Source organism: Larimichthys crocea, chromosome XVI (assembly GCF_000972845.2).
Source record: "Larimichthys crocea isolate SSNF chromosome XVI, L_crocea_2.0, whole genome shotgun sequence".
Lineage (NCBI taxonomy): Eukaryota > Metazoa > Chordata > Actinopteri > Sciaenidae > Larimichthys > Larimichthys crocea.
In genome coordinates, this window is record NC_040026.1 from 7,311,383 (window position 1) to 7,323,756 (window position 12,374).

General features: G+C 39.3%; 1 protein-coding gene across 6 annotated transcripts in view; it reads right to left on the minus strand.

Moving 5' to 3' along the window:
- The window catches only part of rbfox3a (RNA binding fox-1 homolog 3a), a 417,700-nt gene that overhangs the window by 64,557 nt on the left and 340,769 nt on the right, over positions 1–12,374 (minus strand). For all 6 annotated transcript variants that reach the window (XR_003463938.1, XR_003463942.1, XR_003463941.1 and 3 more), the window contains 3 exons: positions 6,567–6,659; positions 5,213–5,273; positions 2,743–2,796 (listed from right to left, as the gene is read on the minus strand). Coding sequence is in view for 1 of the 6 variants with exons in the window: in XM_027289251.1 (XP_027145052.1) it covers positions 2,743–2,796; positions 5,213–5,273; positions 6,567–6,659 (208 nt within the window). In the remaining 5 variants the exon portion in view is untranslated. The remainder of the gene's footprint in view (positions 1–2,742; positions 2,797–5,212; positions 5,274–6,566; positions 6,660–12,374) is intronic.

Genomic DNA, 12,374 nt, shown 5'->3' on the forward strand with positions numbered 1-12,374 from the left:
TCTATTTGTAGTAAGTGTGTGTCTATGAGTGTGTATCTGTGTGTAAGTACTAAATTAGTGTTTGGTTGTTTGGTACATACATGAGCATGAATGTACAAGTACATCTATACTTACATTCTTGCATGTGTACCTGAAAACATGAATTTTGTGTATGCATGGGTGTGTATGCATGTGGAGGTCATCAGTCATTCTTCTGAATGGGATTTGTGCACAATAAACTTGTAGCCGAGCCCAGCAATGGAGATAGAGTGCTCTGTCAGCAGGCCAGGATTTACGGAGGCCGATTCAGCTGATGGGTGCTGGGAATGCCGTCTGATAAAGGGTGATTAATTGCCCTTACATCGCTCACTTTACATGCTGCTTTACTCACGCCCCAAACTAGATTAAATGAATTCAAAATTATTACAGGTGGGAATTTTCCATTTTTCATACAGTGGAGGTGAGAGGAGTGCAGAGAGAGAGAATTAAGAATGCCTGGATGAGTGCAGGAAGAGCAAAATGCAGGCTGGAGGTGTGGATATAAAATGCAATGTATGCAGTGAATGAATGCCAATAGAGCCGAGCCACAAGAAAAAAAAAATATAATGAGAACAAGTATGTACAAGAAGTATGAACAAAAACGAAAAATGCAAAGAGCAAATAGAATACAGGCATGGCTGATTCTCTCTGTTTTCTATCAAGTAAGTCACCATACCTCCCTCTTACTGGTAGAGCGGGAGGCATATGATGCAGCAAGAAACAGTCAAAAAATAAATTAGAAAACTGCTGCCGAGGCCACAAATTTCACTCTACAGAAATAATTTATACATAGAAACGTAGAAAAATGTGTCGTCTCACTCATATTCGTCTGCTGAAGCTGTCAGATTTATAGTTTTGGTGTGGGATGCACAGATGTGCCAGCAACACACACCTACAGCCTCATAGACCACCATGTTAAAAAGGTGGGAACACAACAGCTTTCTTGTTCGAGGGGTACTTTCAGACGTTTTTCTCTCTCTCTCAGCGGTGTCAAATGTCACAGGAGCTGCTGCGGTTGCTTGCTCTGCTCTGATTGGTGGGCTCCACCTGGCCCTGACACACACACACGCACACACACACACACACACACACACACACGCACGCACGCACGCACGCACACACACACACAGACAAAAGTCTTTCAAAATAAGAGTCCCTTCAAAATAAAATACATTGGAAAACTCTTTCCTTAACAGACACAGACACAAGACCACACAAGCACACACACACACACGCTGACAGCTATTTAATGTATGGGGGCAAGGGAGCCAAAGCCAGGCAGATAAAAAATTTCTTTAGAAATTTTCTAGTTTAAATTCTGTTATTTTATGGTAGAAAAGTTACATAATGTTGCTTTTAGGCCACCTCATGTACAGTATTAGCATCCTATAAGTATGACTATGTTTTCTAATATTTCTATGCATATGAGAACTAAAGCTGATTCACTTGTTAACAATATTGTTACAGCTATGTCCACCCATTTAAATACCTAAAATGTTATGTAAAATGGTTAAGATTAGGGTTTAGTGTTCAAGAATCAGAATGACTGAATTATTCTGTAGACTATAGCTACACTTAATACTGTAAATGAAATCTCTACTTAAGGTGTTCTATGCTGGACTCAATGGAAGGCAATAGCCAAACAACATTTTCTGCTCAGAGAAGGGTTCAGTGATTTAATGAAAAAGGTTGAAGCAATACAAATTTTGGGGAAATTGCTAATTTGCTTAAATGATTCCTCACTGCTGTCACTTAAGTGTCAGCATTGTCTAATCTCTCATCAGCTCTCTTTCACTGATAATCATAAAACTGATATAACAGAACTATAGAAAAGCTTTCTATATAATTCCATTGAAATGCATTGCTGTGTAAAATGTTCTCACTGCTTAATTATAAAACCAGTGAAAACTCAAAATGTATCTACTATGTCCGAACAAGTATGACTGATGGTTATTAGAAGTGATTAGAAGTTTAGATGATTGACATAATGCCACAAACAAAAGAACTGTGCCCATATTTGAACATGATGTTTGGTGGAAGTTGGTGGGAGAGAGGAGGTAGGTAGAAAGAAAGAAAGAAAGAAAGAAAATGACCAATGACCATGTATGTCTGTGCATATTTCAACGTAAACATGCACCATAAAACACACCATACACACACCACAACCACGTGTAAAGCATAGATGCAAATGCAGTGGAGCATGGAATTGTGATACAGGGTCATCTGAAGTTACTGTTTGGTTTGGTTAGTGGATGGAAAGATGGTTCACAGGATGGAGGGGCTGAGGTAGAAAAGCAAGAAAAGAGGGAATGAGAAATAAAAGAGATGGATGATCTCTCTCTGTCAGGGTGGTTATTTAGAGGAGTGCTATAAAGCTGTCTGGGAATGAACAGATTTCAGACTAATGACCAAAAAGGAGAGCAGTTAAGGGGAACGGACAGTCTTAGCACTTCTACCAAATGAAACCAAGCTGCCACTGTCACACACATGCAGTGTATACATAAATAATGCACATAGAAATATGCAAATTTGCATATAGAAACATGTAGATTCATAATCTGTTTCTGGATTGATCCAATATATAATGATACAAGGTGGAAGCTCACAGGTCTTTCACATAACACAGGAAGGAATACAAAGCAAAATTAAGATAAAAAAAGAAGGGTGGATATGAAGATAGTATAAGTTTTATAGTTTATTACATGTTCTTGTGTGATTCTTTACCTGCATAAAATTCAGGACCATATACTGCCCCAACCACTGGATTCAGCTTCCAGCCTGCACAGGAGACACACACAACGACACAGAAACAGACACACACAGACACACAGGGTGAATGTTAGCATTACTGCATGTACTTAGAGCTCCAAACAAACCTCTAAAGAATCACTACACTATTATCTTTTCCCATAAAGGTACAATATGTAAGATATTTACTGCATTAAATCATGAAATTAATGTGTTGCCAGATATGAAACATACTACAGCCATGGAAGCAAATAAAATGGATCAACGGAGTGAATGCTAGATTCTGCCCAACCTCAAAAGCTCCAGACATGTGGTAAAACACGGTAAATACTGGAGATTATTTTTAAGACAAAGATGTTTAGAGCCCACAAGGACCCAGATTGCCTGTTTTTCCCCCCAGTGGTTTTCCACCTGATTTCCTCTGTGAATCAAAAACATCTCCACCATCATCGTCCTGCTCTTTTTAATCTCATGGACGCTGTAAGATTCTGTCATGAGAGATATCCTGGCCCACAGTTCCTACAACACTGCTGTGGAAAGTCATAGAGTCACTGAGTATTGTATTGCAATCACATAATCATCATCAGTACACAGCGGGACCTCGGGTACTGCCTGAGAAGGAGGCTGCTTTCCTGGGGGAAGTGAGCTGTAGAGTCTGTAGGGGGACTGACCGGGTCACAGAGACCTTTAGCTTGAAATTCACAGATTTACCAAAACAGTTGTGTGGGATTGTTGTGTTTTACTAACTACTGAACTTTACAGCTGTAAAACAATTAGAAAGTATTTCTCTCTCCCTGTGTTTGTGTGTGTGTCTGTGTCTCCTGCTCTGTCTGTGTGTGTGTCTCTCTCTCTCGTCATTATTTTGCAGCATAGACTGAAGCAGTCAGACTTAGACGTGAAATAAACTTTTTTGTGCTTGTTTGTCCTCATGGAGGTTCAGTGTCTTTAGTCTGGCAACCTACATTACCTGCAGTCTGGGGAGAGGGGCAGTGTCTAATCTTACCATAAAAAACAACCTAAAAATTAACTCATGCAAGCATCTTCAAAATAATAAAAAGATCCCTCAGTATAGGATTTTGCTAAACTTTTGCGGGGTGGTAGTCACCTCATGTTTCCATCAAACATGTTCCACAGCTCTGTTTAACCTTAAGGGGTAGTACATTAGGATACAACAGTGTCCGGTCGGCTAGACATTCATTGCCATTTGTTGGTCTGTTGTGTGTTTGGTATGTGCATGTCAGATTTCCTGCATATGCCAATATGCAAAATTAAATTCTATGGAGAGCCACCAATGATGACAACTGAGCAAGGGCAGAATTTAAAAGCATCAGTGGTCTTGTGAATCTTGAATCCTGTCACTATTTTCAGTACATTTCTATATTTGGAACCAACTCACTTCTTATTCTTCCCCATTATTTTTGTTGTTACCTACACTCATACAAATGTGCAGTCTTCTTTTCCTCTTTTTATTTCATTGTATTTTTGGTTTTCAGCAACAGTTTGCTTAACCACTGCTGAAGCCAACAAAGCAGGTTGAACAGAACTGAGAAAGGGAAAGAGATGAGCTCTAAGAAAATGTGTGTGTGTGTGTTTGTGCTTGGGTCCTTTGGGTCCAGATGACAGTGACAAATGGAAAACCCTTAAGGGCTCATTCTCTCTGTCTCTGTACCCTCACACAGAATGAAGGTCTGTGTGTGTGTGTGTGTGTGTGTGTGTGTGTGTGAAAGAGGGGTGCTGACCAGGTCTGGCCATTAAATCCCTTCTCTTGTTCATCCATTCCCTCCCCCTCTTTTCTTCTTTTACTTTTCACCACTTCCATCATTCACTCCTTTTTCCCTCCACCACTCTTTCCATTCCATTCCATCCACATGAATGAGCATCTGTGAGAGAGATGGTGGAGAGAAACACACCCTAAAGGTCCTTCTCTCCCTCTTTACAAATGACTCCTGGCTCTTTTTATTGGCTCTATTCATTTACCCATTCGCTTTCTCTGCCATCTACCAAATTCTACTTGCTTTAAATCTACCCTCCATCTCCATCTGCCTCATTCTGTGACACCCTTTTCCTTTTACCCTTTTAACACCTCTCCCTGCCAAATAAGAAAAGATTTCACTTTGCTATTTGCATGACATTTCAAACCAAATTGACTGCCTCTTTGACAAATATTGGTTTCAATAATCAAATGTGAACAACTCTTTTTGTGTGAAGGCAGAATATGCATCCTGAGTTTCATTTGTAGCTTTTAGTTTCCATTCCATTCACAATGCAAGCTGAGTGGGTAAAATTGGATCATAATGATATTCTCATAAATAAGATCGTAAGTTTTGTTGCTCAACAGTGCAGCCAGATCTGATACTGGCAGTGAAATGGAATGATTGAAAGCAAGAGAAATGAAAGGCAAACAACACTTATGGGGGAGCCTGGAAGAGATAGAAATAAGTCTTACTGTTTGTGTAAGGGTTTACCACCTTCTTGTTGGTCATCACTCTGGCTGTAGCATTGTTGACCTGTCAGCAAATGGACATCAGTTAGTGTGGGGGCAGACACACACCACACAGACACACACAGAATGAAAATCTGTTCATATTGTGGATGATCTACATCACTACCATACCATTCCATGCCATGCTTTTACAATTTTACAATTTCAGCTGAGGCTGCATGCAGTGAATCAAAGATCTGATGTTGAAACACATTCAACAACATCAGAGAAAAGAAATAAGAGAAAATTGAATCATTTAAAAAATAAAACGAATGCACACAGACATTGCAAAACGTAAAACCTACAAAGTTATACAAGATACAAGTTATACGAGATTTTAAAAATGCTTGAATATTTTTGGAGGTCTTGTTGTTTCACAATGTGATCTGGCTTATTTGATACAGACACTTTGCTGCACATTGCTGGAGATTCCCTCACTGTTTACTATTATACTGTGTATGACTATCCCACGTTCCACAGTGAGCCTTAATTTATGGGTTTTTCAAGTGGAAATAACCCAGACCTTGTTGTAGGGGATGATATTCAAAGCCACAAAATGCAACGTAAGCTACAAAAACTTGCTTTGTATTTGTCACATTACTGTGAATGCTATGCCCCTGGTGCTGAATTACTGAAGATGTCAATGTTAACCAGTTTTGTTATTTATTAATAATTTTCATAAACTTTAATGTTAGTACAACAATATTAGTCACTCAATAATTTTGAGTTCACAGGTCTCACTGGTAAAATTGTTTTAAAGGTAAAAACAATCTGATTGATAGAATAAAAAATACCAGCCTTAAGATTTTCTATACCCTAGTAATTTAATATGGAAAATGGGAAACTATGCAAGAGGATGGTGACATCAAACTGCAGAGGTTTGAGGTATGTGTGTTTTTCCAAGGTGTAAGGCAGATCACTGATCAGCATTTGAAAAAGGTTCATTTTCTAAATAAAAACTACTGTGATCTAATGCACAAGCCACAGACACAAATACATGACAAATCCATCATGAGTAAAGAAGAATTCACTATTTCTGTAAAAAAAAAACAACCAACCAACCAAACAAAAAACACTGCAACACACTCACATGGGTATAGGTCTGTCTTTCTCTTTGTCACACACACTTACGGATCAGGGTTCGGCATGCAGCGTTTCAAGGTGCAGCAGGCAGGGAGGAAATGGATGGTGGAAGAAAGGGAAGGAAGGGAATATTGCAGGAAACATCAGGCAGGCAAAGAAAGGAAAGAGAGATTCAGAGGGAGGAAGAGGGGAGTAAAAGAAGGGGGTAAACAGGATGTGAGGAAAAGGAAGGCACCTCTATTTTGCGTCCCTCTACGATTGTACCATTTAGTTTCTCCCGTGCACGGTCAGCATCTGCACTTGTTTCAAATGTTACAAACCCAAAGCCCTGTAAGGTCCAGGAGGTCAAATGACAAAGAAAGGAAGTCCAGAAATGGAATGATGAAACAAACAGGGAAAAGAAGAGAGAAAAGACACAAAGCAGAGAGCTGCAGATCAGGAGGCGATCTAGATCTAGAAGCAGAAGCCACAGAGATGTTGACAAACATGAGAAACAAGAACTGGAGTTACAGCAAATAAAGCTAGGAACATAGAACACCAAACCACAGAAAAGAGCTATGATTATAATGAAACAAAACTTGTTAAAACCTATGGCTGGACTGTGTATGGTCACTGTGTTATATTGTGGCTGAATTGTTATAATGATAGTCAGTGCTATTGTCCTGAATATTAAATGTTTAATGTAGTGGTCCTAGTAATATCTGTGTGTACTCAAGTAGCCTCATGACCTTGACCTCACATAACTAATTATGAATAACTCAATTTACTGATTTGAAAGAGAAGGTATTGTTATTATAACTATAATCTGATTAACTATTATAGATTTCTTATGGTGAACTTATGGTGGTCAGGGTGAATCACCACAACTTGTTTAGTAGATAGATGTTAGTTTGTACTATTAATTACCTATTTTAGGCTATAGCATTAAAGGCTGAAAGGCTGATTACAAGTAGTATAAGTTCCGTCAGAGAGAGCAAAAATAATTGGAACAAATGACAGGGCATGGAATACAGCAGGAATGTTTTGAACACTGACCTTAACTTTGGTCTCAGTGTGCCTGTGGAGCCCTGTATGACCTGAACTCACCACTGAACTGAAGCTCTAAGACTCTGGGTGAAGGCACTGAGCAGGCTTGTCTCCTAGAAGGCATGTTTTAAAGATGACCTTGCTTTAATCTTCATGAACACCTGAAGACTTTTTATTTATCATCCTTTTTTACTACAGGCACCTTAAGCAACCTGTGGTTCGAGCCCTTTAGGTTGAAAAAGCTGTATTAAAGGTATGACTCAGTGTTCTGCTCTCTAAAATTGTCCATGCAGAGTCAAAGTTATTTATTTTTACCATTATTTGTGGGGAACCAGACTCACTAGAGAGAGAGAGGGGGAGAGAGAGAGAGAGAGAGAGAGAGAGAGAGAGAGAGAGAGAGATAAACAGTATATAATAATAATAATATAAGTACACATAGAAATGTGTCATATATTTAGCCTGTGCAAGGTGTGCATACATACATAACTGCAATATATAATACACGTATACACAATATATGTACACATGTATAAATATATGTATACACACAAAATATTATATGATATATATATGATATATATGATATATAGTATGTTGATCTATGTTGCCCCTGACATAACTGACATAACTTCCTTGCCTGTATTAGACAGCATATCCTGCAAATAAATTTCCTTTCTTGGAATCAATAAAGTTGTCTGATTCTCAGTGTTACTGCTTTTATGTGGAAACAAAGCTTACTCAGCATACAATGCAAATTATCGTTGTTTATCGTGTTTTACATTTCCTCTTTCTGTTGGCATTTGAAATGGAAATGATAGTTGGGCAAGGCTACATAGCATGAATACCATACACTGTATAAAACATGGACTTTATATCCATGATGTCATCCATAGGTTTCTGTGCCATTTTGAAGCTCCGATTTTGGTGGCTCTGGTCGTCGTTATCTTGGCAGTCCTAAAAATTGTCAAAATTTGAACCTGTCAAAGTGGCCACACTGTTAATTCTGCAGAACTTTAAACCTTAATATAATTTGAACAGGTGAGTTCTATAGTTACTATAGAGACCAAAATTGATTTTTGTACCAGGCTGTAAAATTTTTTGCTGTGAAGTGGACATATTAACATAGGGACTTATGGAGATGGACTCGTTTGTAGCCATTAGAGGTGCTACAGTTTTGGCACTTGAGTGTTGCCTTCATTTTTACAGCCACAGAAGTTGCTGCTTGGTGAATACGTGAGAGGGTATGGGCCTATGGGGAAGCTTAAACACTTGACTGACCAGTGGTGTGGACAATCAGGGACTTTTATGCTTATAGTACTGGTCCCCACTTTCCTGTCATCCAGCCAATTACCACCTCATTGACAGTGTGTGTGTATGTGTGTGTGTGCGTTCCTGTTCCTTCTAGCACCCCAGACTCTGTTCCACATGTATTTACAGAAAACTGGACCTGACTGAATTAGCAGATAAAATGAAAGCCCAATGGAGTTTGGGATGTGCACATGTAAGTGGGTACTGTAGAATGCAGTAATTTTGGTGGTGTGCAAAGGCCCGACCAGTTCCACCAAAGTTCCATACAAGAACATTCTCCAAGGCATCAGACAGCTGGTGGTGGCTCACTAAGCCTCAGGATGCAGCTTGCCCATGAGACACTGGGTACAGTCGAAATAGTCAAAATAATTAGCTCCTAGGTCCTTTCCCAACCACTTTTCCTTGACCTCGATGGAAAACGTCACAAGGTCAAGGAAAGATGTGAAGGAGAATTCATAAGGAGTTAGGAGAAGCGGTCACTGGAGCTGATCGCTGCCAGTCTAGTCAATGAGAGCACTCACACAGGGCGCACCGCGGAGCGTCTCAGAAGCGTCTCTCCGCGCCATGACGCGAGCATTCCGTAGCATTTCTATTTTTGACGCGAGCCGTTGCTAAACCTCGTAAATTTCAACAGAGCAGATCACACCAGACAGGAAATCCGACACAGAATCAATGTAATAAACTTCCATCCCCTTTCAAAATAAAACACAATACGCAGTTCATGTAGCGTATCACAACTTCACACCAAAGTTACGTCATGACTGGTAGCACCAGGTGATCAAAGATCGATCAAAGGGTCTCAACATAAACGATGAGAGACTAATTGTTGAAGTGGAACAACACACAATCATTTATGACACAACAGATGCTTTTTATAATCTCCACATCGGAGAAGCAAAGTCAGCTGTTTGCTGTTGTTGTTTTCCTTATACACAGTTTATCGCGGGGTCTCGCGTACGTCCAGGATTCTCGCGTACGTCCAGGATTCTCGCATGATCCCGGGATCTCGTGTGAATACGACCGGCTCGCTCCACTGCCGTTACGCTGCCAACACACCCCTGGTGTGAGTTGACGCTGGGCAAAGGACGCAGCTAAACCGCGGCGCAGCCGTTACGCGGCGCTTACGTTATGCGGCGCTTACGTCTCCTGTGTGAGTCCCGTGTAAGGACAGAGGGTGTCACTCCCTGTACAGGTTGTAAAGCCCTCAGAGGCAAAATGTTTTGTTAATTTGGGCTATACAAATAAAATTTGATTTGATTTGATTTGATGATCTGCAGGACACTGGATGTCACAGTTAGAAAAAGTTTTCACTGTGTGTGAACGCAGCTCCACAGTCAACAATAGAACACACTTCATGATCAAAGTTTTTACATCATGTCAACACATCTGTCACACACTCTCCCTCTGCTACAGTCTACATCACACTTACATCACACCCACAAATAAATTAGTTTTTAAATATAAAATAAAGTTTTCTTTATTATGTTTGGTTGGGAATGACCGAACGGTGCATCGTTTTTTTGTCACTGCCGCTAGGAATTGTGAGACGGTATTATCTCCTTTCCTTTCCTAAAGGATGGTCCGGTATATCCTATGCTAAAGGAGATATTAAAGGAAGCATTGAAGCTCCTTTCCTTAACGGTTTTAGAAATTTGAACAGCTCTTATCATGCAACTACGTCAATACTTCCAGGTCATTTCACTCAGTGAGGAAGGTTCCTAAGCAAAATTGACTATTCGACCGCACCCTCTGTCTGTATCTCAGACTGGGCATGGATAGGCAGTTTAGTCAAACAGCCCATATGTGGTAAAACATGCCTCCAAACCTTAAACTTTAAAGCCACATCTATCTTTATCAATGAACTTAAATAAAGCTGTTTGAAGGATATTGTGTTAAACACTTCATTCTACCTGAGCAGTGTTGTTAAATTACTGTAGTCTAAATCAGGAATTCTCACCTGCAAAAAAATATTATTGTCTTAGCCATGGGCACCTGTTTAATCATACTTGGTCCAATAGACACATAATACAAGATTTCTGTTGTCTTACTATTGTAGCTGGAATTCACATTATGTTTGTACAGTATACGAGTTGCAGTCCCTCTCCAATAAACTGAATGACAATTGTTTTTCCTTTGCTTTAAACATTACGTTTCTGTGCTTTCAATACTTTATAAAAATTAATACACATATTTATTGACTGGCCACCACAATGTTTTAAGTCATATTTGATTAGGTTTGATGTATGTATATGTATGATTCTTGCAGTTGTTGGGGTGTGTCTACACAGTTTCGTAATAAAAATGTCAGCTAAATGAATGTAATGCAAAGGAAAACTAATTTGGGTTGGGTTTTCTTTCTGTTGCTTGTTGCCTTTTTTCTGTTCTATCAGTTAACTATGTTCTCAACAGGTTCATTGCTGAGATCTAAAAAGACAACAAACATCAACAAAACAGGCGCAAGAGACCAAGAAATTGTGGCAATTATGGAGACATGCTCTCCATTTTATGATCTACATAACCTGGGCTAAATGTGCTGACCCAGTCTCTCACTGACCCTGCATTGATGTGTACAGACAGTGCTACCTGCAAGTGTGGTCTATGCTCTCCCTGCTCTTGGCCTGCTTTGTCATTGATGAGTTATGGTGTAGAGGCAAAGAGTGAACTACATTTGATATGCCTGGCAGACAGCCTGTTGGACGACCAGCCAGTTCTTTTAGCTTGTGTAACCTGGGCCAGTCGTTGCCCTGTAATTGCTTTTCCAGATAATATGTGTGAACGGCACCTGGCGCTGTGATCTTGTATGCATATACAGGATTCACTGCCTTCCACTGGGCATAAATAACACATAGGCCTGCCCTTGAGAGGGGGAGCAGATAAAAAATGCATTTAAAAGTGTGAAGTGGAAGCAAAATTAATCCTTCTGACATTTTGTTGCCACATATGGGTATGTCCACTGCTCTTCACTCTAATGCAGATAGTCTGCTTTCTTTTCTTTATCATGTGTAAATAATTAGTGTTGTGGGGAATGTGACACCACCAGGCAAGCAGTGAATGTAAACAAAGCTGTTAAAGGTGAAAGAGCATTCACACAAGGAAACAGTGGGTAAGTTAAGGTATATAAAGCAGTAAGACCAGATAGGAAGCTGACTGCTCACTGTATCCTTCTCTGTGTTACCTCTAAATCTTAATGCTAAATCTCAGCTAGGTATCCTTTCATTAATGTCTTTTGCACTTAAATAACTGGTAAAAACTGCAATTACAATAATTTGTTGTTATTATATGAATACAGTTGAAAAATATCAGGGTATATAGATGGGTGATGAATGAAATATTTTTTTTCAGGCTTTCACATGTCTTGCCATGCATATGGCAATAAAATATACTGTATTTCAGGATTAACAGTATTTATGCAGTTTAGGGTGATATTGTGGGTAATATCCAATTATGCAACCTAACAGATCTGAACTGAACACTCCTGGTTTTTTGTTTATAACAACATTGTCATTGAGCTAGTACAGAGCATAACATTCAAACAAAGAAAGGTCCAAACTATAAATAATGACAAACTGAAAGTTAAACATGAAATTGAAACAAAAATATCTATGATTAAGGACAATATGACATACAGTGTTATGTTGTGAAATGTAAATGTTTTAATTTTACTTCATTATTAAATCATATTTCTATCAGGTGTTCATTTACATTACAA